The sequence below is a fragment of the Taudactylus pleione genome, unplaced genomic scaffold, assembly GCF_031769625.1.
Source record: "Taudactylus pleione unplaced genomic scaffold, aTauple2 ptg000512l, whole genome shotgun sequence".
NCBI classification, from domain to species: Eukaryota; Metazoa; Chordata; class Amphibia; order Anura; family Myobatrachidae; genus Taudactylus; species Taudactylus pleione.
Genome location: NW_028284914.1, coordinates 312,316 through 334,247, shown reverse-complemented (window position 1 = coordinate 334,247; position 21,932 = coordinate 312,316). Strand labels below are relative to the sequence as shown.

Below are 21,932 nucleotides of genomic sequence, written 5' to 3'. Positions count from 1 at the left end.
CCAGTCAATCTACTCTGTGTAATGCATTATACTTTACCTTTTCTTTATTCCTCCTTAGTTCTGGGACATACCACCGACACAGTAGTTTCAATCAAATGAGCGGTTTCTAAATTGATTTTTTGCACGTTGCTTTCGCCCCCACTAAATCCCGTTGCCTTTAGGCTTAAGTGGCAAATGACAGGCCGACTCCCTGCCCCACCATGAGAAAGGAGACAATGGAGGCGGTTTTATTTAGCAAAAATGTTTAATCTCTTTGTGATGCGAGGATTTTATTTACAAGTACTAAATCTGAGCAACATTAAAATAGTAAGATATGTACAGAGGATGGCTCAGCGGGGCTTCGAGTCACAATCAAGAGGTTTTATTTTTTTGCCACAGGCCAAAATCTGCCATCGCTCCACTTCACTGCAGCAATGGAGGGGTTAAGTGGACACCGTTGCTACCCCCCAAACTTTTCCAGTAGAGGGAACCGAAAGAAGCTTTCGTAACACAAAGGGGTTTAAACATACAGTACGGCCCTGATGGGAAAAAACAAATGTTCCTAAATTTTAACCCTCTAACGGCCAGAGGAGTTGGCAACACCCTGCTAGAACGTCCTGCCACTTTCATGTGATTACATTCCATACATACAACGGAATGGCGTTACCCATGTAATCGCCACTCCCAGCAGAGGCACTGGGTGAAAACATTTCACGTGCAGCGTCCGGGGATTTACTACGTTGAGAGATGCGTAAAAGCTTTTGATATTGGCTTCCCTTTAACCGACCCTGGTCTATCAGACATTTGGTGACCGGAAAGGGGGAGCCCCACCGTGACTGGGAGGATGGATGGTTACAAGGACGTTTTACATTGCCCGGTTTATCAGACCTAATAACTAGGTCGGTCATGTAAGTGACGTTAGGTGATAGCATTGAACCTCGCCAAATGTGACTTTATATACAGTATACTAGTAATGAGTAACCCCTATGTAAAGGACTGTCTCACTATGGACTAGGCCATGAGATTACACCAGTACAGTTGGCGATGAGCAATCTGGGACTATGACGATGTTGGTAAGGCCCCTGTTGCCTATCTCTGGGGTAGGTGCATTTTCTATCATTTAGTACCATATAAAAGGAGATGAATCAGACAAGACCAGCATAATTCAGAGTATGGGGATGTCAGACCACCAGCATTGGATGCGTGACCGTGAGACCTCTCACGTCACCAATACTCCTCTGCCCTCTACAAAGATATCGGTGCCATTTGGTTGGTTAGTTTGCGCTGCGTCATTCCAACATTGGTTCTGCTCCTGTTTTCCTCCACTTACTGTTCCAAATGCGGTAAATGGGAGTAAGATGAAAGCACCAAGTGATTTTATCCCAGGTTATAGCAATTCATTATAAGGTCTGTAGGTTGTGGTAATAAAACAAGAGCAGAATATGATGGGATTGGGAAGCTGGTCATGTTGGCAGGACTGAGCCTGGTCATATAAACAGGCTGTACAGCAGCAAAAGGTACTGTACGCAGGAGACGGGCACAAAATGCTCTGCTCTCCGGATCTACCAGGTCATTTACTAGTGCTGGTTCCGAATTAGTAATTATCTGGGTTGGTAATTAGTCCAGAACACTAATATAATCCTCATTCTCATCAATGTATACAGCCCAGGTAACTGTAATTACGTAGTAAAGTCAGGGACAGAGCTCATTGCATCGGTCGGAACGGGTCACGTTGGGGGGGGTCTGTAACGCCTCATGCCCAGTAACACAGTATTAGCATAACCTCTCTCTTGCTTTAGGTGTTTTACAGGCTGCCCTTTCTGTAGGAGGGTATACAATTCAATGTTACGTTCACTGTGTGTCATTAAACACATTTCTTACTTTTCAAATGCCCTTTTAAGCATTTATATATTACACCTAGTGGTTCTCAGCGCATGTCCTTAAGTACTTCCAACAGGTCATGTTTTCAGGACTTCTGTCTGTGGAAACAGGTGGAATTACTAGGACTGAGCTAAATAGATGAACTCACCTTTGCATGATTCAAGAAATCCAGAAAACCTGACCTGTCAGCGGTACTTGTGTACTGGAGTTGGGAAACCCCAATGTACAATATTATCATGTAACAAAGTAGGACGTTCAATGTGAAATCTCCCCTGTTTGTAGCTGTAGGTTGTGTGGAGACAGCTGCCATATTCAGTGTGAGGGATATATATATATATATATATATATATATATATATATATATATGGATTTAATTGTAGTTAAATGGTGGATCGAGGGTGTTGGATTCTATGCTGAGAGGATTTCTTATATATATTCTTGGGAGAATGGCGGCAGGAACCTGTGTGGTTTTATTTGCAAGTCATAAAAAGGTGGTTCCGCACCTTCGGAAGCTGCTGCTGTTACATATGGGGCGATATTGTTCGGTCCTCTACCCATATCTGAGATACATCCCTATTACTAAAGTACTGCGCCCCTCCCTGGATGTGGCCTCTATTGTAATGTGCAGTTGATGGTGACCTACCAGGTAATGGCATTACAGACAGGAGCATTATTAAAGTGGTATTTAAATGTGCGCACAATCCGAGGCCGGTGGCAGCCATATTTGTTTCTTATCCCAGCCTGATTACATGCGTAAATCAGTGAAGCTTCACCTGAATAGCTTTACCAATAGCCAAAAAGTTGACCCGCAGTTCTGTACACCTCGTTGGAGAGGAGGGTAATCTGTTGGCTACCAAGGAATGCTGGGAGATGTAGTCCAACAGTAGCCGGGAAACCAAAAGTTACAATCATAGAAAGCGGCATTTTCTACTAGATATCATTTATACATCTTTCACAATAACGTGACCCAAAACCATTTTTGGTGCCATACCAGGTGTTGCCGACCCCACTTGCCGAGAAACACAAATAAGGAAAGCGGCCTTTGCCGTAGACCCCCAGCGAGAATGCTCCAACAAGCGCCAACTTACAGCTTAGTTCTTCACTTTCGTTTTTTGGAATATTCAATGAAAACAATGGATTTAGGGGATTTCCCAATGTGTATTTTACCCAATTACCTTCCCTGGGGCAAGAACTAGAATTCCTAATAAATTAAAGACAAACCACTTTGCACTTCCTGGGCTCCTGTACCATAACTAACTCCATGCTAGAGGGGGGGTATATATATATATTCTAATGCCCACATAATTCTCTACTGCCACCAGGAACATATGTACATTCATTTAAACGTGGCCACGAATCTGAATGTGCTTCCTGTAGTTATTAATCCGAAATATATCCAACAATAAATCTAAAATAAAAATCACACATTTCATTCCAAAGTAACATATACAGGGGTTTAGTAAGAAACTTTAAATGTATTTTTTTGCTCCCCCCCTCTATACATCGCTACCGACCCCTCCCCACTGCTTGCAGAGCTAGATTCTTTTACTTTTGTATTTTTTTGCATTTTTATTCACTAAAACAACATTGAAATGAAACATGGCACAGAATATAGTTTAGAAAAATATCAAAGGTTCTGGGTTCATTTATCCTCCCTGCGGGGGAAGGAATACGAGGGGTGATTTTGCCTCGTTACCCCTCCCCCCCAGAACACAAACACATTCCTCTTCCGTTTTTTTTCTTTTTCGTCAATCTCCTTTTTTTTTTAAACTTTATTGATTTTCTTAAAAACCCCGGAATTTCAGTAAATTGTGCAAATGTAGCAGTAACACTAGTGGCGGAAAAAGCCAGACAGAGAGGTTTTTCTTTTGAGGGCGAAAAAGGGCAGCCCGCGAATATTGGGGAGCCAGATGAAAGGGTATCTGTGTTCCCAGAGGTGAAGTCCGGTCCTGTCGCATCACATACACCACCGCTGCCTCCGGAGCGGGTCGCTTCCTCCTCCCGAACGCACAAGTAGCTCCCATTGTCTTAAATCTATATCATAACTTTGTATTGAAATTTTAGGAGTCCTTTAAAATTGTTTATTTTTCATTTATAAAGGTTTCTATGTCATTCTTTGAAATGATCTCTAAAGTCTTTTATGTACATGTGTGGTTTTTTTTTTTTTTGTTCATGGTTTCAAGAAAGTTCCAGACAAGTTCCGCAGCTGGTCGGTCTGAAGGCCACATGCGTTGGTGTGTGGTCAGAATATAGGACCCCCCCCATCTCTCTCTCTCTCTCTCAGCCACTGCTAAGAGAGCCCCTAAGTGCAGACCCCCCCACTGGACTTCAACTGCTCAGCGCCATTGTGTCAATAACTTGCTCCAATTTACTTCGCAGCCTCTGTCTCCGCGCTTGTTCGTCCTTTTCCAATGCCGTTAAAATCTAGTACAGGAGACAGAACGTAGTTTACCTAGCGGTTCATTTACATAATCTACATGTAATAACGGAGGCTGTGATATTGTATAATGTAGAAATAGAAAAGAGCGCAAATAATTTAAAAACTCTCTCATATTTTAGATGCACTAATGAGACAGAAGAGAGAGAATGGTTTCTCTCTCTATATAAAATTCTTTTATTGTGGAATTATTAATATGATTATATGTTGTGTGTTTTATTGTGTATTTTTATTATATTGAATGTTCTAATTGAGCATAGTAAAGTTTTTTTAAATTATTTGCGCTCTTTTCTATTTGTACTTTTTTTGCAAATTGATTTTGTTTTTTTCTGAGAGTGATCTAGATTCACTCATTAGGAGCAGCAGATCAACAACATCATTTGCTACGAGCGAATTAATAACTAATTATCATTTTATTAAATTTTTGCGCCTGAAAATTGTTGTGGTTTTGTTGTATAATGTAGAGTAAACTGTACAGTGCTGTAGTATTCACTAAGACGTGATCATATGAGCACTGGCATTTATAGAACAGACATTAAAGACCTGAAATAGTATGTATATATTACAGTGCAGGGCCGCTAGATCTGGGCATATTAGGACAGGAGACCCCCCCCCACCCCCCTACAAGTTATCTCATAACAACAACAACTAAACTCAACCTTTACGTAAAGCTGCATCACCATCTTCCACTCCCTAACCGGTGCCTCGTGGCTCCCCCGTGCCTATAATATCGCCGGTATATACCTAGAAAATTGCATTCCGGGTTTATGACCCATAAGTCCCTCTGGCGTCGTCCTGCTATGAACTGGGAGGAATCAGATTGGATCCCTCTCAGGGGGCGTCCCGAAGGCTTCTATTGGGTAACGCCATCCATCAGGACGAAGCAACATATGAGAAATGCGGTAAAATGCCCGGAAACGCCATGTTCGGGGCTTTTACCGCATTTCTGCCCTTAGCACTTCCCGCCGACAGTATCTATAGGATGGGGAGCACGGTTGTTGTAGTGGTTAGTGGCTCGATCCCCACAGAGGTCCATGTGTGGAGTTTGTATGTTCTCCCCTGGGTGTCCGGTTCCCTGACAAGTGACATTAGCCCGAGTGTGTGTGTCCATGTGATAGGGAAGGAATCTGTCCAACGTCGACAGTACATTTTATAGTGTTATTTTTAGGTATAGGCAAAAAATGGTATGTTGACCTAATATCCATGTTGACATTTTGGTGTCGGCTTCCTGACTACCACACCCAATAAAGAACATAGATTGTAAGCTCTACTGGGTCAGGGACTGATGGGAATGACTAAATCCTCTCGGTAAAGTGCTGCGGAATATGTGATATTTGGGTGTCGGAGACTCGTGCAGGAGGCGATATAGTCACCGCCATCTTCCTACCGATCAGACATGCCCGTCACAGATGGGGTTAAAAGTTACCTTTTATATTTTAAATTAAATGTAATTAAAACACATGTTTTGACAAAGCTTTCCTTGTAGATTCACCCTATAGATGTACACGGCCTATTTATGTCCTGGCGTATCCCGAATAGCTGCCCTTCCTGACATTTAGCTGCTGTCACAACACTTGTCACCGACTCATTATTACCAATACAATTATCATCACCTTAATAACGTGAATTATGTCTGAGCTAATGTAGCTAAATATAAAATGCCAAAGTTTCCCAGCTCGGAACTCAGGGGAAACTTTGCAGAGATAAAGGAGACAATAGCACATTGTGGGGAGATTCTACAGATGTGTCCACGTCCACCGATCCTCAAATTGCGCCAAATAGCCCCATTTATTGTGCCACGGACTTTGCTACCTAGTGGCAGTAAAATAGTAACCCTGTGCCGCCATGGGAACATCTAGTAAATCCTCAGCCGTCTGAAAATGTACGGAGATGCCCACCGGTGGGCGCAGATCCAATCAAGTGCGCAGAAATACACAGCGGCGGACGCAGAACGGGCGAGGGAACTGATACGCTGGCGCCATATTTTCTTTTTACGGGAACGCGTTTTTGCTGCCGCTCCCTGTTACCTCCCACAAAATGGTCCCTGTCCGTCAATCGCTAGTAAATAAATCCTCGCCACAACCGCAGTCATAACTGATGGCAATTCGATCACCGCATATGCGCATTGCAGCTAAGGTGCATGTTCAGTCCACCGATAACCGCTCAACTGCGCAAAAATCAAAATAGCGTCCACATCTGCATCAGGAGCTAGGTCGCAAGACTGGGGAGAGAGCAGGAAAAAGTAAACAGCCCGGGAATCGCGCCACATGGCGGAAGAGGAATCGGTGCGTGAGGACACATCTGTAGCTGTCATTTAGCTTCTGCATTCTAGGTAATGAGAGCTAGAAGCTGATTGGCTGCTATGGGTAACACCTCCACCTGTCCTTTTTAGGAGGTTTGAACCAAGAGCCAAATAGCACAAACTCAAGCCGCACCATTTGCGTCTGCCCTCCCTATTTTATCACACGGTATCCACACTGGCCCTCATTGAGGCGCTCGCAAAATGCGAGCGGTCGCTCTGAATGTGGGCGGCCGCTTGTGTTTCAAGTGCGGCCTCCTGGTCGCTAGCTAAGCTGTGGGTTACCACCCACAGCTTTAGCGACCGACCAGGTTGATGGTCGCGATGGTCCGGGGCTTGCAACGAGACCCTAAGGTTTGGTCTCGGCAACCGCAAGCCCCAGGGAGCTTCCTGCGCTGACATCACTGCTGATGTCAGTGCGGCTGCCCACAAAACAGCAGGCGTTCCTTAAGGAACACCTCCGTTTGTGAAACCATCCCCCCGCGCCACGCCTACAAAATGGGGCAAGCTGTCGATCAACATCAACAGCCGCCCCTTGTAGTGAGCTCCGGAGCGAGAGAATTTCTCTCTCGCTCTGGGGCTTGCGCACGCGCAGTGCGGCCGTTACGCGTTTGCAGGGCCTAAACATCGATCCGCTTGCTAGCGGGTCTGAATGAGGTCCACTGTGTGGTGTCTGAACATACAAAACACACCTGAGTTTTGTTTTACGCATCCTGATATAACGCAAAGTGCAGACTGTCTGAACATTCACAGCTAATGAGCTTCACAAGTCTGCAACATGCAATAAATCATAGGTGCTGCCACCTCCAATTAATTGAATATTGATATTGCCACATTAATATATTCAGAAATGAATCTGGCCCCCGTAAAAATGTATAAATAAACCCCCATAAGAATAACAATGTGGATATCTTTTAATGAGTTATCTCATTATTAAAATACTACGTGTGTTTCCATTCTGAAGAATCACATAGCAAAGTCGACATTCGGTCTAGGTGATTGCAAACCGCCACACATCTCATGCGCTTTGGGGCTGAGAGCCGCATGTGATGTCCGGCAGTTTCACAAGCGCTGTTTGATAAATACCCCCTCCCCCCTCCCTCCCAGGTCTCCGGTGTCCCCGGTCAGCACTCACCTCCTCTTTGTATTTGGTGATATAGGAGTAGATCTCATGCAGGGCGCTCATGCTGTTAAACTGGCTCAGATGTAATCGCGATTGCTCGGCCAGATACGCACTCATATCCTGGTCGCTGATTACCGGCATTTTGGCGATATCTGAGTAATACCTGAATAAATGGGACACAAATGTTCAGTTCCGGTCAAGGAGAAAACGGCTAAGAGACTCTTTCTCTCCTATTTATTATATATTTCTTATCAGCTTGACCGACACATAATATCATTTACATTCTGATAAACACAACATACAAGCCAGATACTAGTGATGGATAAGGTGCATATACAATAAACTGGAGACCCATGTCCCTTAGCAGGAAACACTAATATATAGGTAATATGTCATGTATTATATAACATTAGCGTGAGGCCAGCAAGGATTAATCAACTTTCCTCGAGTGACTATTGGGCAGATGCATTAATTCATAGCAACCAATCAGATTATAGACTGCATCAGATAAATGATAGGTACACGCTGATTGGCTGCTATGGGTGACACTTCCTTGTGTCCTCTTTTGAAGGTTTGATACAACTCCCCCTATGTCTCTTGCAGCCTCGGTATTAGGTCCAAGCACTGGCCCATCCTCGCTCTGCTTCCACGCCAGCTCACTACAAACCCACATGGGCCACGTGCACATCACATTCACGCTCGGACCCTCGCTTACCTCTCCACCCAGCTCTTGTAGTTGGGTATGTCCTTAGCATACAGCAGCTTGTTACTCGGGGAATCCTTGCCCAACTTGTGCTCGGACGTAGAACAGGAATCCATGAAGGTCTGCGCCACCACGGAGAGACAGGCGTCCGTGATGCTGTTCTTGTGTATGTCGAACACAAACTGAGGGTTCTTGATGACATTCACCCAGAATCTCAGGGGTAAACTGAAGGGGGAAAGCCAGAGAGAAGTGAGATGGCGCAGCTTTCACCCAGCAGGGGGCACAGAGGTAGCAGGAGACCGGGAGCAGACAATGTTTATTATTATAAACCTTTATGTGTAGGGCGCCACAAAGGGTCTACAGCCCGATATAAGGTGCATAACAGGATATAAGGTGCATAACTCTACAATACAAAGAAAACCAGAATCAGCAAGTTAGATCATTCATGAACATTCGTAACAAAATCAGCGCTGGCTGCAACCTATACCATAGCACAGGGGTAGGCAATCTATGGCACTCCAGCTGCAGTGACGCTATAAGTCCGCTAGTCGGGCATTACAGCCATGGCCAAAAGTTCTGACAATGACACAAGTATTGGTTTTCACAAAGTCTGCTGCTTCAGTGTTTATGATGGCAATTTGCATATACTCCAGAATGTCATGAAGAGTGATCAGATTAATTGAAATTAATTGAAAAGTCCCTCTTTGCCATGAGAATGACCTTGATCCCAAAAACAGTTCCACTGCATTTCAGCCCTGCCACAAAAGGACCAGTTGACATGTCAGTGATTCTCTCATTAACACAGGTGAGAGTGTTGACGAGGACAAGGCTGGAGATCACTCTGTCATGCTGATTGAGTTAGAATAACAGACTGGAAAATTTAAAAGGAGGGTGATGCTTGAAATCATTGTTCTTCCTCTGTTAACCATGGTTACCTGCAAGGAAACACGTGCAGTCATCATTGAGTTGCACAAAAAGGGCTTCACAGGCAAAGATATTGCTGCTAGTAAGATTGCACCTAAATCCACCATTTATCGGATCATCAAGAACTTCAAGGAGAGAGGTTCAATAGTTGTCCAGAATATCCAGCAAGCTTCAGGGCCATTTCCTAAAGTTGATTCAGCTGCGGGATCGGGGCACCACCAGGGCAGAGCTTGCTCAGGAATGGCAGCAGGCAGGTGTGAGTGCATCTTCACGCACAGTGAGGTGAAGACTTTTGGAGGATGGCCTGCTGTCAAGAAGGGCAGCAAAGAAGCCACTTCTGTCCAGGAAAAACATCAGGGACAGGCTGATATTCTGCAAAAGGTACAGGGATTGGATGGTGAGGACTGGGGTAAAGTTATTTTCTCTGATGAATCCCCTTTCAGATTGTTTGAGGCATCTGGAAAAACGCTTGTCCGGAGAAGGAAAGGTGAGCGCTACCATCAGTCCTGTGTCATGCCAACAGTAGAGCATCCGGAGACCATTCATGTCTTGGGTTGCTTCTCAGCCAAGGGAGTCGGCTCATTCACAATTTTGCCTAAAAACACAGCCATGAATAAAGAATGGTACCAAAACATCCTCCAAGAACAACTTCTCTCAACCATCCAAGAACAGTTTGGTGAGGAACAATGCCTTTCCCAGCATGATGGAGCACCTTGCCATAAGGCAAAAGTGATAACCAAGTGGCTCGGGGAACAAAACATCTACATTTTGGGTCCATAGCCAGGAACTTCCCAGACCTTAATCCCATTGAGAACTTGTGGTCAGTCCTCAAGAGGCGGGTGGACAAACAAAAACCCACAAATTCTGACAAACTCCAAGCATTGATTAGGCAAGAATGGGCGGCCATCAGTCAGTATGTGGCCCAGAAGGTGAGTGACAGCATGCTAGGGGGGATTGCAGAGGTCTTGAAAAAGAATGGTCAACACTGCAAATATTGACTCTGCATAAACTTAATGTAATTGTCAATAAAAGCCTTTGACACTTATGTAATGCTGTAATGTTACCTCAGTATACCATAGTAACCTCTGACAAAAAGGTCTAAAAACACTGAAGCAGCAAACTTTGTGAAAAGCAATACTTGTGTCATTCTCAACACTTTTGGCCATGGCTGTAGGTACAGGGTTGGGTGTAGTAGGTATTACCGCCGGCCACATGGTTCAAATCCTGACAGCGGCAGCCTGGCAAAGGTGAAAATCCAGATTGTCAAAAAGTATCGCTAACCTAATTCTACCCCCTAAACCTAACCCTCCCTTAAGGGTGCCTAACGCTAACCTCCCCCCAAGTGCCTAACCCTAACCCCTCCCCTAAGTGCCTAAACCTAAGTCTCCCGGGGGGGGGGGGGGGGGGGGAGGTGCCCTAACACACCCCCTTCACCTAGCCTAACCCTCCCGGGGGGGGGGGGGGGGTGCCTAACCCTAAGTCCCCCCAGGAGCCCTGAAACCTAACCCCCGCCCCGCACCTTTGTTCGGTATGCCGGGCGTCGGTCTTCCGGCGTATGGATAATGACAGGCGTCGAGTTTTCGATGCCTGTCATTAGTACCACGCCGGGATTAGAGAGTCGGGAAGCCGGTATTTAGACAATCGGCTTCCGGACTACATCCCACAGGGTTAGGCACAGTGACGCTATAAGTCGGCTAGCCGGGCAGTAGGCACAGTGACACTATAACTCTGCTAGTCGGGCAGTAGGCACAGGGCTAGGCTCAGAGACACTATAAGTCCGCTAGTTGGGCAGTAGGCACAGTGACGCTATAAGTCCGCTAGTCGGGCAGTAGGCACAAGTGACTCTATAACTCTGCTAGGTGGGCAGTGACGCTATAACGCCGCCAGTGGGCAGCAGGCACAAGTGTGGGCACAGCGATACTGGCAGAGACTCTGCTTTTTATTCTGCAAATTGCAGTGACAGCAGATGTTACACCCTCAGAAGGAATAATTTTTCATCTGCTCTGGGTGCTGGACTAAAAGCCTTATTTGCCTCGTACTGCTGGTCTGTGGAATCTGGTTAGCCTCCACAAAGCGCCCTAATGGTGATCTCATCACCCACTTCCAGGCCTCCCACCCTGCAGGAGCCAGTGCTGACGGGCAGCTCGCTTTCCACACAGCAGCTGTAAGGACTGCACAATGCTGAGAATCCAGCACTGACACAGCAATAAGAAACATGGCGACTTAATGATTCCTCACTGGACCCCGAGACAAAGTCTCTCAGCTGTGAGGGGCGAGTACGCGTCACTCAGTTGAACCTAGCCTCAATTCGTCAAGCGGTGCAAGTGAGACGCCAGGTCCCGTGAGACTCTGCTTGCGCCTAGCATCTTTTTTGCCCCGGCACGCCATGTCCCGTAGGACTCTGCTAGCGCTGGACGTCTTTTTGCCAAAAATGCTTCTAAGTGGCAATGGGAGTAGAACGCGCCAGCAGACTGCGCTGATTAATCTGATCATGTGACACTTGTATATCTGTGTGCGTCGGAGTCTCTGATCTGTATAGGAAGTGCTACAACGTAGCGGCCGCAGCTTTTCCGTTGTGCCTCATATACAGACGCAGGCGCACACAGATATACGAGTGTCGCATATCACATTGATCAGCACAGTCTGCTGGTGCGTCCTAATCGCTTCTCGCATTACGACGACACATTATCAGCACAAGAGACGCCCAACGCTAACACAGGGACCTGCCGGCTCATTCTCGCCAGGCAAGTCGCGTTGTGGGGCGTATTCAGGCTGGATTTATGAGGACAATTCTGTGTGCACAGTAACTATCTGTAGGTAGCCACCCATAGTTTCATACACTTACACATGCCTAGCTTACAGCGACCTTCCACTTACACTACCAATGATAGATGGGCCAGTCTGATTCCTAGGACATGGCGGTTATGTGCTTCAGGGGTTAAGCAAAGCACATCTATGCATTTCCCCAGTCACCATTGCTAATTGCTGGCAGCTACTGAACCATACGAAAGCAATTTATCTGCCGCATTACAGATGTCATACATAGGGAAGCCCCACTAGCTGGAGACAGCGGGAGCGCTGGAGAGATGCAATCACACAGCCTGAACAATGGGGGAGAGAAATCCCTGCTGCATTACGGCGAGGTCCCTGTGTAAAGGTGAATACAAGGGGAGATTCCGCCAGAGGAGGTTTCGGGACCAGTTCTCGGTATCCGAAGAGAACTTTCCTCCCGACCTTGTATTACAGGCAGGGAGATGAGCAATTCGGTTGGATGAACTTAACAGCAGCAGAGAGAGAAGGGCCGGCAAGATAATGGAGTGTGCTTCCAGCCGGAAACTGGTGCTCTTGGGATTACAGTGGTACAGGAGGACGACATAACCAGGTTAGGGAGCCCGCCGTAGCTCTAAATGGCAAATGTAGAACAGTTGCCGAACTACAGCTCACCAACAAAAGCAATAAGACATTCTGCGAAATGAAACAGAGAAACTCCGTTACCAGTTACTCTTCCAAGTGTGCCGCACGTCGTAATCCGTGATCTGGTGCTTATCCGCCTGCTCGTCCAGGAAGTCAAACATGTACTTGATGGCGAGGGGTAACGCGCTGCCGCGGTGCGCCGTACTGAATATGGTCTCAAACAGATCGTCCACAAACTTCTGGAGGGTGCCCTGGAGATAGGAGGGGGAAGGAGGAATTGTTGAGAGGACAAAATAACACAACAAGCTCCCCCCTCGCCTGGGGGTTATCTGTGATGTAAACTGCAGGGGGGGTATATTTACTAAGCAGCATTTCTGGTTTAAAACAGTTGGTTTTCTGAGGTTTAGCACAGTGATTGAAAAGACATGTTGCTTAGTAAATGTACACCCAGGCCTTGGTGACACCTATAATTACATAATGGTCCCCAAACTGTGGCTAATAAGCATCCCTGGTCTAGGTGACCGGTGCGAGTCTCATCATCATTCTCCCTGCTTTGCCTTAATGACATTCCCGAGAGGAGGTAGAAACATTAGGCAAGTATTGTTCTCCTATTACCCAAAATAGAGTTCAAGAGATAACCGTCCAAGAACACTTGTCATAGGGCAGCCTGGCTTAGTGATGGGTACAGTCACATCTCTTATCTGTCTAACTGTCATTATAGTGCTTACTGCAAAGCAATCTCAATTATGCAGCCTATCCATTCATCAGTAGCCAGTGACATCACTGAGAATGTAGCCTATCCATTCATCAGTAGCCTGTGACATCACTGAGAATGCAGTCTATCCACTCAACAGGAACCAGTGACATCACTGAGAATGCAGTCCTATCACTAGGAGCCAGTGACATCACTGAGAATGTATCCTATCCATTCACTAGGAGCCAGTGACATCACTGAGAATGCAGTCTATCCTATCACTAGGAGCCAGTGACATCACTGAGAATGTATCCTATCCATTCACTAGGAGCCAGTGACATCACTGAGAATGCAGTCTATCCTATCACTAAGAGCCAGTTACATCACTGAGAATGTATCCTATCCATTCACTAGGAGCCAGTGACATCACTGAGAATGCAGTCCTGTCACTAGGAGCCAGTGACATCACTGAGAATGTATCCTATTCATTCACTAGGAGCCAGTGACATCACTGAGAATGTATCCCATCCAGTCACTAGGAGCCAGTGACATCACTGAGAATGTATCCTATCCAGTCACTAGGAGCCAGTGACATCACTGAGAATGTATCCTATCCAGTCACTAGGAGCCAGCGACATCACTGAGAATGTATCCTATCCAGTCACTAGGAGCCAGTGACATCCTAACAAATGGATAGGCTGTATTTTCAGTGAGCAGTGACATCATGAGGTGCAACATGATGTGATCCCGCATCTCGTGAATATTCGTCCTACCTACAAATGGTTTGTTCCACCGTGTCTTTGTGGCGGTGACACTTCAGCGGTTCTCTAATAAAAACACCCCTATTGTCGTAGTCTTGTAAAGATAAATAGAAAAAATAAATAAATTAAACCCTTTCACCATTTCTGTGAGATTGTGATTGGGGCTTAGCTGGTTAAATTTGCGCATTTGCACATTTTTTTTTTTCTGAGAGAATGCAACAATATACCGTATTATCCCCGAGTTCTGTTCAGTCATCTGTGCAAGGAGTATGAAAGCAATGAGCGTTGTGTTTTATCATTCTTCACAGAGATAAGATGCATCAGGAAATGTGTCATGGCAGAGAATAAATCTAATTATTTCCTTTGGGAACCCTACAAATACTACGCCGATCCTTCAGAAAATGCCTAAATATTTCCTCCTGCATTTGCAATTAATTTTGTTGTTCTGCCGGCAGATTCCCCCCATAGAATTCCAAGTTATTACACTAGCAGAGATGTTATGTAGCAAGGAAGATTTGCTGAAGGTTCAGAGTCCGTAGAAAAGCTCATTAAAAGAAGAATTAATCTTACCTATAGCCATTAATATCCATATGCAAGTCATAAATACCACACTCTGTTAAATAAATATATATCTTACTAACCGTAGCCTGGACGTGTGTATGTATGTGTGTGTATATATATATATATATATATATATATATATATATACACACATATATATGTTAGGGGATATAAATATCAGAGGGATGTTTAAAGCTAGCACAATTAATGTGAATTTTCCTAACAGCTGCTGGGGGTTTATTAGAGAACTTATTAGAAATTCCCCTTAATGGGGCCATTACAAAACAATAGTGGTTAATTCGGGTCATAACCTATTGATCGCTGCCGCCAAATATGACCCCCCCCTACCCCCCCAAGACTTCCTTTTGCTGATGCAGAGAGGCAGATAAATTACTACGCCAATCACTGCCACAGAGAACCCGCCATGGGGAAATACGCTCCGCGTTAGTAGGGACTGGGGTCCGGTTTTGCTTTGTCAACAAACAAGTGGCAGATATTTGCTCAGAAGCCCTTAATTTGGAGCAGGGTTTTTTTTTCTCGCTCATGTTACATTGGTTCCACAACACAGTAATTGGGTATTTGTTGGCAATTTCACTATTCTAAATTATTTTCCCAACTGCAGTCTGTAGGGAGGCCCCCAGCCGCACTCTTATCAAATATATATAGCCATAATTCTATTATATACTTGCTTAAATTCCACCTTTGGATATCTCCTGACCAGAAAAGGGTTGTTGAGAGGTGGGGGGTGGGTACAAATCAACAGGGCCTGGACTTCTGAAGGGGCCAGAGTGCAGGCTGTGCCCACCATAGGTATCTGCGCACGAGCCCCCTCCACTGGCAACACCCCAGCACCCAGGACTGCCTGAAGTCTCGGCCATAATATATCTGATTAATGAGTTCCATAAAACCTCACCTTGGTGGCCAACAAGCGGGTGAGATAGATCTCTGACACCATCTTGCTCCCTCGGTCGCCCTCGCGCTGGTCCAAGTGATCGTGGTTCTTCACTAGATGCCAGAGCTTTGTACCACTCTCCAGGTCAGGGGTGATCATGGGCGTGCGGGAGCGGAGGCTGTCGGGGCTGGAGGCCGTCCGCAGCATGCTCTCTGGGGTGAGAGGTCAGAAGAAAGTCATTAGGAAGTACCAGAGAACTTCGCAAGAAGACATTACCACCCCCATCCTGTAGGGGGATTGCGGCTATAATCCCGACAGTCGGGATGTTGGTGCCGGAATCGGGGCACCTGTCAGAATCCCGATCGCTGGCATAGTGACGGTAAGTAGCGGGGTTAGGGCTAGGCACTAAGGGGGGAATGTTAGGTTTAGGGAGATTAGGTTCAAGCACATGGAAGGGAGGGGTAGGGTTAAGTTTAGGGTGTGGGGAGGTTAGGTTCAGGCACATGGGAGGGTGGGGTAGGGTTAGGGTGTTTTGGAAGAGGGGATTAGGTTTCACGCACATGGGAAGGAGGGGTAGGGTTAGGTTTAGGGTGTGGGGAGGGGGAGGTTAGGTTCAGGCACAAGGAAGGGAGGGGTAGGGAGAGGGGAAGGATTAGAATACTGACCGACAAGTGTCGGTATTCTAACCCTGCCGACATCGGGATTCTGGCCGCCGGGATTCCGCGCTCCGGCACCCATCCCATCCTGTAGATATCGTTTCATAGACAGTGAGAGATTGTTTCTCCTTCTAATTACACTTCATGGTGTGTCTAAAATGGCCTCACTGCCGGTAACGCATTACAGTAATCACAATCCCGGCGTCTGCCCATCAATCACTCACACATTCTTCAATGACTGCGTGTCTGCTGTATCTAGTCCCCGTGTTCCATTTCATCTATCCCACTTTTTATCTATTATCGTCTATTTAGCTTACAGTCCATGACTAAGGGAAAATGGGTTTTCGTACGAGTTCCGTCACTGAAATAAGCCATATAATGCAGAGAGTTTATCATTTCAAGCGGAATCCCCCAAAATCAGTATTATAATCTGTGGCTTGCGCGCGGCAGAGGCAGCCATTTTGCATGCTCAACCGATATTCAGACTGTCCAGAGCACAAGACTGCGTGCGGACTACGGGTACGCCTTAGATAAACAAGGCACTACAGGGACCCGGAGAGCAATCGGTTAAATGCGTCATAAACGGCACTATCCAGTTCCCTCATCAGAATCCGGTCTTCAAAGACGTTTCTTCCACAGCTTTAGACCCGTTTATTGAACATTTCCCTAAAGCTTTGCAGAATAATGTTCATTTCTATGCGGATCTCACCCCCCACCCCCCCCCCCCACCCCGACACCTACAATGCAAATTGAGAAGCTGTAGGCAGACGCTCGTTCCAGTGCTGACATTTCAAAGCCAATTATGTGCGATAATTAATTTTAGCATCACTATCAATTCCCTTTGATTTGAGCTAGGTTCTGCGGCTTTAATTAGTGACTGAGAGGAGGATATTTGCTTGACCTCCAGACAGTCCTTTATTAGAAAATAAACAAGGATCACAGACAATGGCATCCCAGCGTCTGGACAGCGGGGTGGGGTGTTCACTAGGGTCTTTTGTATGGCAGCTACTGCCTTCATGCCCAGCATGTAAATCAATGAGCGGCAAACGGTCGGCCAACCACAGCCCGCCTTATTGACAGGTGGATGAAAACATGGACACATTACACAGAAGGGGCAGAGGAATAGGGACAAAGGGAAAATAAATGGACATTGAGTAGAAAATAGTGAACAAGAGGAGGGGGGACACACGTAGATTTAGGATTAGGTAACAGTGGGGGTACTTTTAAGAAAATAAGGTGCAAAAAAGAGCCATTTATTTCAGAAACTACCAGCAAACGTGGGTGAGGGGGGCGCTCGGTCCGGACAGTCCACTCACCGTATCTACTAAGAGACTTCGTAAACGTTGAGGAGTTGGAGATGTTGTAAGCCGAGTTCTGTTTGGGCACCAGCGCCACGGAAGAGCCGTCAATAACCTGTACCAACAGGACCACAAATACAGAGCCCACGTAAATATACACTGCATACAGGAACAAGTCGGGAGAGGGCGCTGCGCAATAGCGCGCAGGATGGCGGCAATAAAGGTCACCAACCTGGTAATGAGCCAGAGTGTTGAGGCGTTTCCAGTCGTTGTCTATTTTGGTTGTTACGTCCTCGTCTTGCAGTATTATCCTGGCCATCCTACCCTGGCGCCACTCTGACAAAAGCAAAAGATGGAGGAGAGTTGTGATGTCACACAAGTCCCAGCGTACAGTCTGCAGCTGTGTGTTAGTACTACGTAAGGCGTCGCCAGCCTGTGACGTCACTGAGCCCTGGATCTCTTACCCAGGTCCATGTCGCCGGCTTTGGGCCTCTGGGAATACGGGACTCCTTTGTACACGGCGTCTAGCAGCTTCTCCTTCACCTGGGTTATGGTGTCACAGTTCAGCACCTTCACGGGAATTTCCGGGGCGTTTTCATTCTCTGGGTTCACGCAATTCAGCGTCTGAAAAGGATTTTATTGTGACAGGAAATTAGGTACGGCTGTGAGCTCAGTGCGTCCTGCAATCAACTAATTCAATTATTCTGTGGTATTTTTTTTTTTATTTACACAATTTATGACTTTAATAAGCATTATTCCCCCTAGGCGAGGACAACACAGGTGCACAACACAGATTTACTTTGTTACTGATACGTAATAAACCGGTCGCCTGCTGTAAGGCAGATTCTCAACCCTCTCCTCAAAGACCTTAAACAAGGGCGTCTCTGAATAACCCTGCATGGCATGAGCCAATTAGATGGAGCTGCCGGCAGGGATATCCAGCAAACATGGACATGCTTAGGGAAAATAAGACCACAGAAAATGTAGTGTCAAAAGCCGATCAGTGACCGTAGAGTTCTCAGGTTACTGCTGTAAACTTGCGCCGAATTAATTGGATGTAGAAAGTTTATTTGAACTAAGCAGAGTATTGTCTACACCCCATCGTGTGCAGTGTGGTGCCAATAAAATGGGTCGAGATCTTGAGTCTACAGTCATGACGTCAGCCAGCCACTGCGCTCTGGCTGTTGCACTACAATTCCCAGCTGCCCCACAGACCATGCCAGGAATTACAGTTTAACAGCAGCCAAAGGACCGTTTTAGACACAAAAAAAAAAAAAGGATAGATGGAAGTGTGAAATGGATTGAAGGATCCAGCCATAGACGTAGCCCCCCCGTACCCACCGCAGAGCAGAGGTCTGGGGAGGGGGCGCAAAGCGCTGCAATTCAACTTACTTGAGGCGAGCGGTTACATGATTCATCGCTCAGCCCAACGTCATCGGCACAAGTATTCTTCAATCCATTAATAGGCAAGCCAGTTTAGTGAGACACACAGAAGGAGAGAGAAGATGGGGGAGAGAGAGAGAGAAAAAAAAAAGACCAATGAAAAAAACAAAATGCCCGTGTGCTAAACACTGTGCGTCTGTATAGCGGGGTCTGGTATCTGCAAGTACATATGCGTCTGTATAGCGGGGTCTAGGTATCAGCGATTACACATGCGGCTTATAGCGGGGTCTGGGTATCAGCGATTACACATGAGGCTGTATAGCGGGGTCTGATATCTGCAACTACACATGCGTCTGTATAGCGGGGTCTGGTATCCGCAACTACACATGCGGCTGTATAGCGGGGTCTGGTATCCGCAACTACACATGCGGCTGTATAGCGGGGTCTGGTATCTGCAAGTACACATGCGGCTGTATAGCGGGGTCTGGTATCTGCAAGTACACATGCGTCTGTATAGTGGGGTCTGGCATCTGCAACTACACATGCGGCAGTATAGCGGGGTCTGGCATCTGCAAATACACATGCGGCTGTATAGCGGGGTCTGGTATCTGCAACTACACATGCGGCTGTATAGCGGGGTCTAGGGATCTGCAAGTACACATGCGGCTGTATAGCGGGGTCTGGTATCCGCAAGTACACATGCGGCTCTATAGCGGGGTCTGGTATCCGCAAGTACACATGCGGCTCTATAGCGGGGTCTGGTATCCGCAAGTACACATGCGGCTGTATAGCGGGGTCTGGTATCCGCAACTACACATGCGGCTGTATAGCGGGGTCTGGTATCTGCAAGTACACATGAGGCTGTATAGCGGGGTCTGGTATCAGCGATTACACATGCGGCTGTATAGCGGGGTCTGGTATCTGCAAGTACATAAGTGACTGTATAGCGAGGTCTGGTATCTGCGACTACACATGCGGCTGTATAGCGGGGTCTAGGTATCAGCGATTACACATGCGGCTGTATAGCGGGGTCTGGTATCTGCAAGTACACATGAGGCTGTATAGCGGGGTCTGGTATCAGCGATTACACATGCGTCTGTATAGCGGGGTGTGGTATCTACAAGTACACATGCGTCTGTATAGCGGGGTCTAGGTATCATCGACTACACATGCGTCTGTATAGCGGGGTCTGGTATCTGCAAGTACACATGCGGCTGTATAGCGGGGTATGGTATCCGCAACTACACATGCGGCTGTATAGCGGGGTCTGGTATCCGCAACTACACATGCGGCTGTATAGCGGGGTCTGGTATCTGCAAGTACACATGAGGCTGTATAGCGGGGTCTGGTATCTGCAAGTACACATGAAGCTGTATAGCGGGGTCTAGTATCAGCGATTACACATGCGGCTGTATAGCAGGGTCTGGTATCTGCAAGTACATATGCGTCTGTATAGCGAGGTCTGGTATCTGCGACTACACATGCGGCTGTATAGCGGGGTCTAGGTATCAGCTATTACACATGCGGCTGTATAGTGGGGCTGGTATCTGCAAGTACACATGCGGCTGTATAGCGGGGTCTAGGTATCAGTGACTACATATATGGCTATATAGCGGGGGTCTAGGTATCAGCAATTACACATGCGGCTATATAGCGGGGGTCTAGGTATCAGCGATTACACATGTGGCTGTATAGCGGGGGTCTAGGTATCAACGATTACACATGTGGCTGTATAGCGGGGGTTTAGGTATCAGCGATTACACATGCGGCTGTATAGCGGGGGTCTAGGTATCAACGATTACACATGTGGCTGTATAGCAAGGTCCAGGTATCAGCAATTACACATGCGGCTGTATAGCGGGGTCTAGGTATCAGCGACTACACATATGGCTATATAGCGGGGGTCTAGGTATCAGCAATTACACATGCGGCTATATAGCGGGGGTCTAGGTATCAGCGATTACACATGAGGCTGTATAGCGGGGTCTAGGTATCAGCGATTACACATGCGGCTGTATAGCGGGGTCTAGGTATCAGCAATTACACATACGGCTGTATAGTGAGGTCTAGGTATCAGCAATTACACATGCGGCTGTATAGCGGGGTCTAGGTATCTGCAATTACACATGCGGCTGTATAGCGGGGTCTAGGTATCTGCAATTAAACATGCGGCTGTATAGCGAGGTCTAGGTATCAGCGACTACACATGCGGCTGTATAGCGGGGTCTAGGTAACTGCAATTACACATGCGGCTGTATAGCGGGGGTCTAGGTATCTGCAATTAAACATGCGGCTGTATAGCGAGGTCTAGGTATCAGCGATTACACATGCGGCTGTATAGCGGGGTCTAGGTATCAGCAACTACACATGCGGCTGTATAGCGGGGTCTAGGTATCAGCAACTACACATGCGGCTGTATAGCGGGGTCTAGGTATCAGCAACTACACATGCGGCTGTATAGCGAGGTCTAGGTATCAGTGATTACACATGCAGCTGTATAGCGGGGTCTAGGTATCTGCAATTACACATGCGGCTGTATAGCGGGGTCTAGGTATCAGCAATTACACATGCGGCTGTATAGCGGGGTCTAGGTATCAGCGACTACACATATGGCTATATAGCGGGGGTCTAGGTATCAGCAATTACACATGCGGCTATATAGCGGGGGTCTAGGTATCAGCGATTACACATGAGGCTGTATAGCGGGGTCTAGGTATCAGCGATTACACATGCGGCTATATAGCGGGGTCTAGGTATCAGTGATTACACATGAGGCTGTATAGCGGGGTCTAGGTATCAGCGATTACACATATGGCTATATAGCGGGGTCTAGGTATCTGCAAATACACATGAGGCTGTATAGCAAGGTCCAGGTATCAGCAATTACACATGCGGCTGTATAGCGGGGTCTAGGTATCAGCGATTAC

General features: G+C 46.7%; 1 protein-coding gene across 7 annotated transcripts in view; it reads right to left on the bottom strand.

Moving 5' to 3' along the window:
- Positions 1-225: 225 nt before the first annotated feature.
- PLXNA1 (plexin A1) overlaps positions 226-21,932 on the bottom strand; it is a 312,844-nt gene continuing 291,137 nt past the window's right edge. For 4 of the 7 annotated variants that reach the window (XM_088450216.1, XM_088450219.1, XM_088450217.1 and 1 more), the window contains exons 25-31: positions 18,087-18,246; positions 17,641-17,958; positions 15,690-15,880; positions 12,842-13,011; positions 8,435-8,647; positions 7,732-7,882; positions 226-4,284 (exon numbers count right to left, since the gene is read on the bottom strand). In XM_088450216.1, coding sequence (XP_088306342.1) covers positions 4,189-4,284; positions 7,732-7,882; positions 8,435-8,647; positions 12,842-13,011; positions 15,690-15,880; positions 17,641-17,958; positions 18,087-18,246 — 1,299 coding nt within the window. In that variant the 3' untranslated portion in view covers positions 226-4,188. Of the gene's footprint in view, positions 4,285-7,731; positions 7,883-8,434; positions 8,648-12,841; positions 13,012-15,689; positions 15,881-17,640; positions 17,959-18,086; positions 18,247-19,014; positions 19,072-21,932 lie in introns of all 7 variants that reach the window. The other 3 variants (XM_088450221.1, XM_088450220.1, XM_088450222.1) reach the window with 3 other exon arrangements.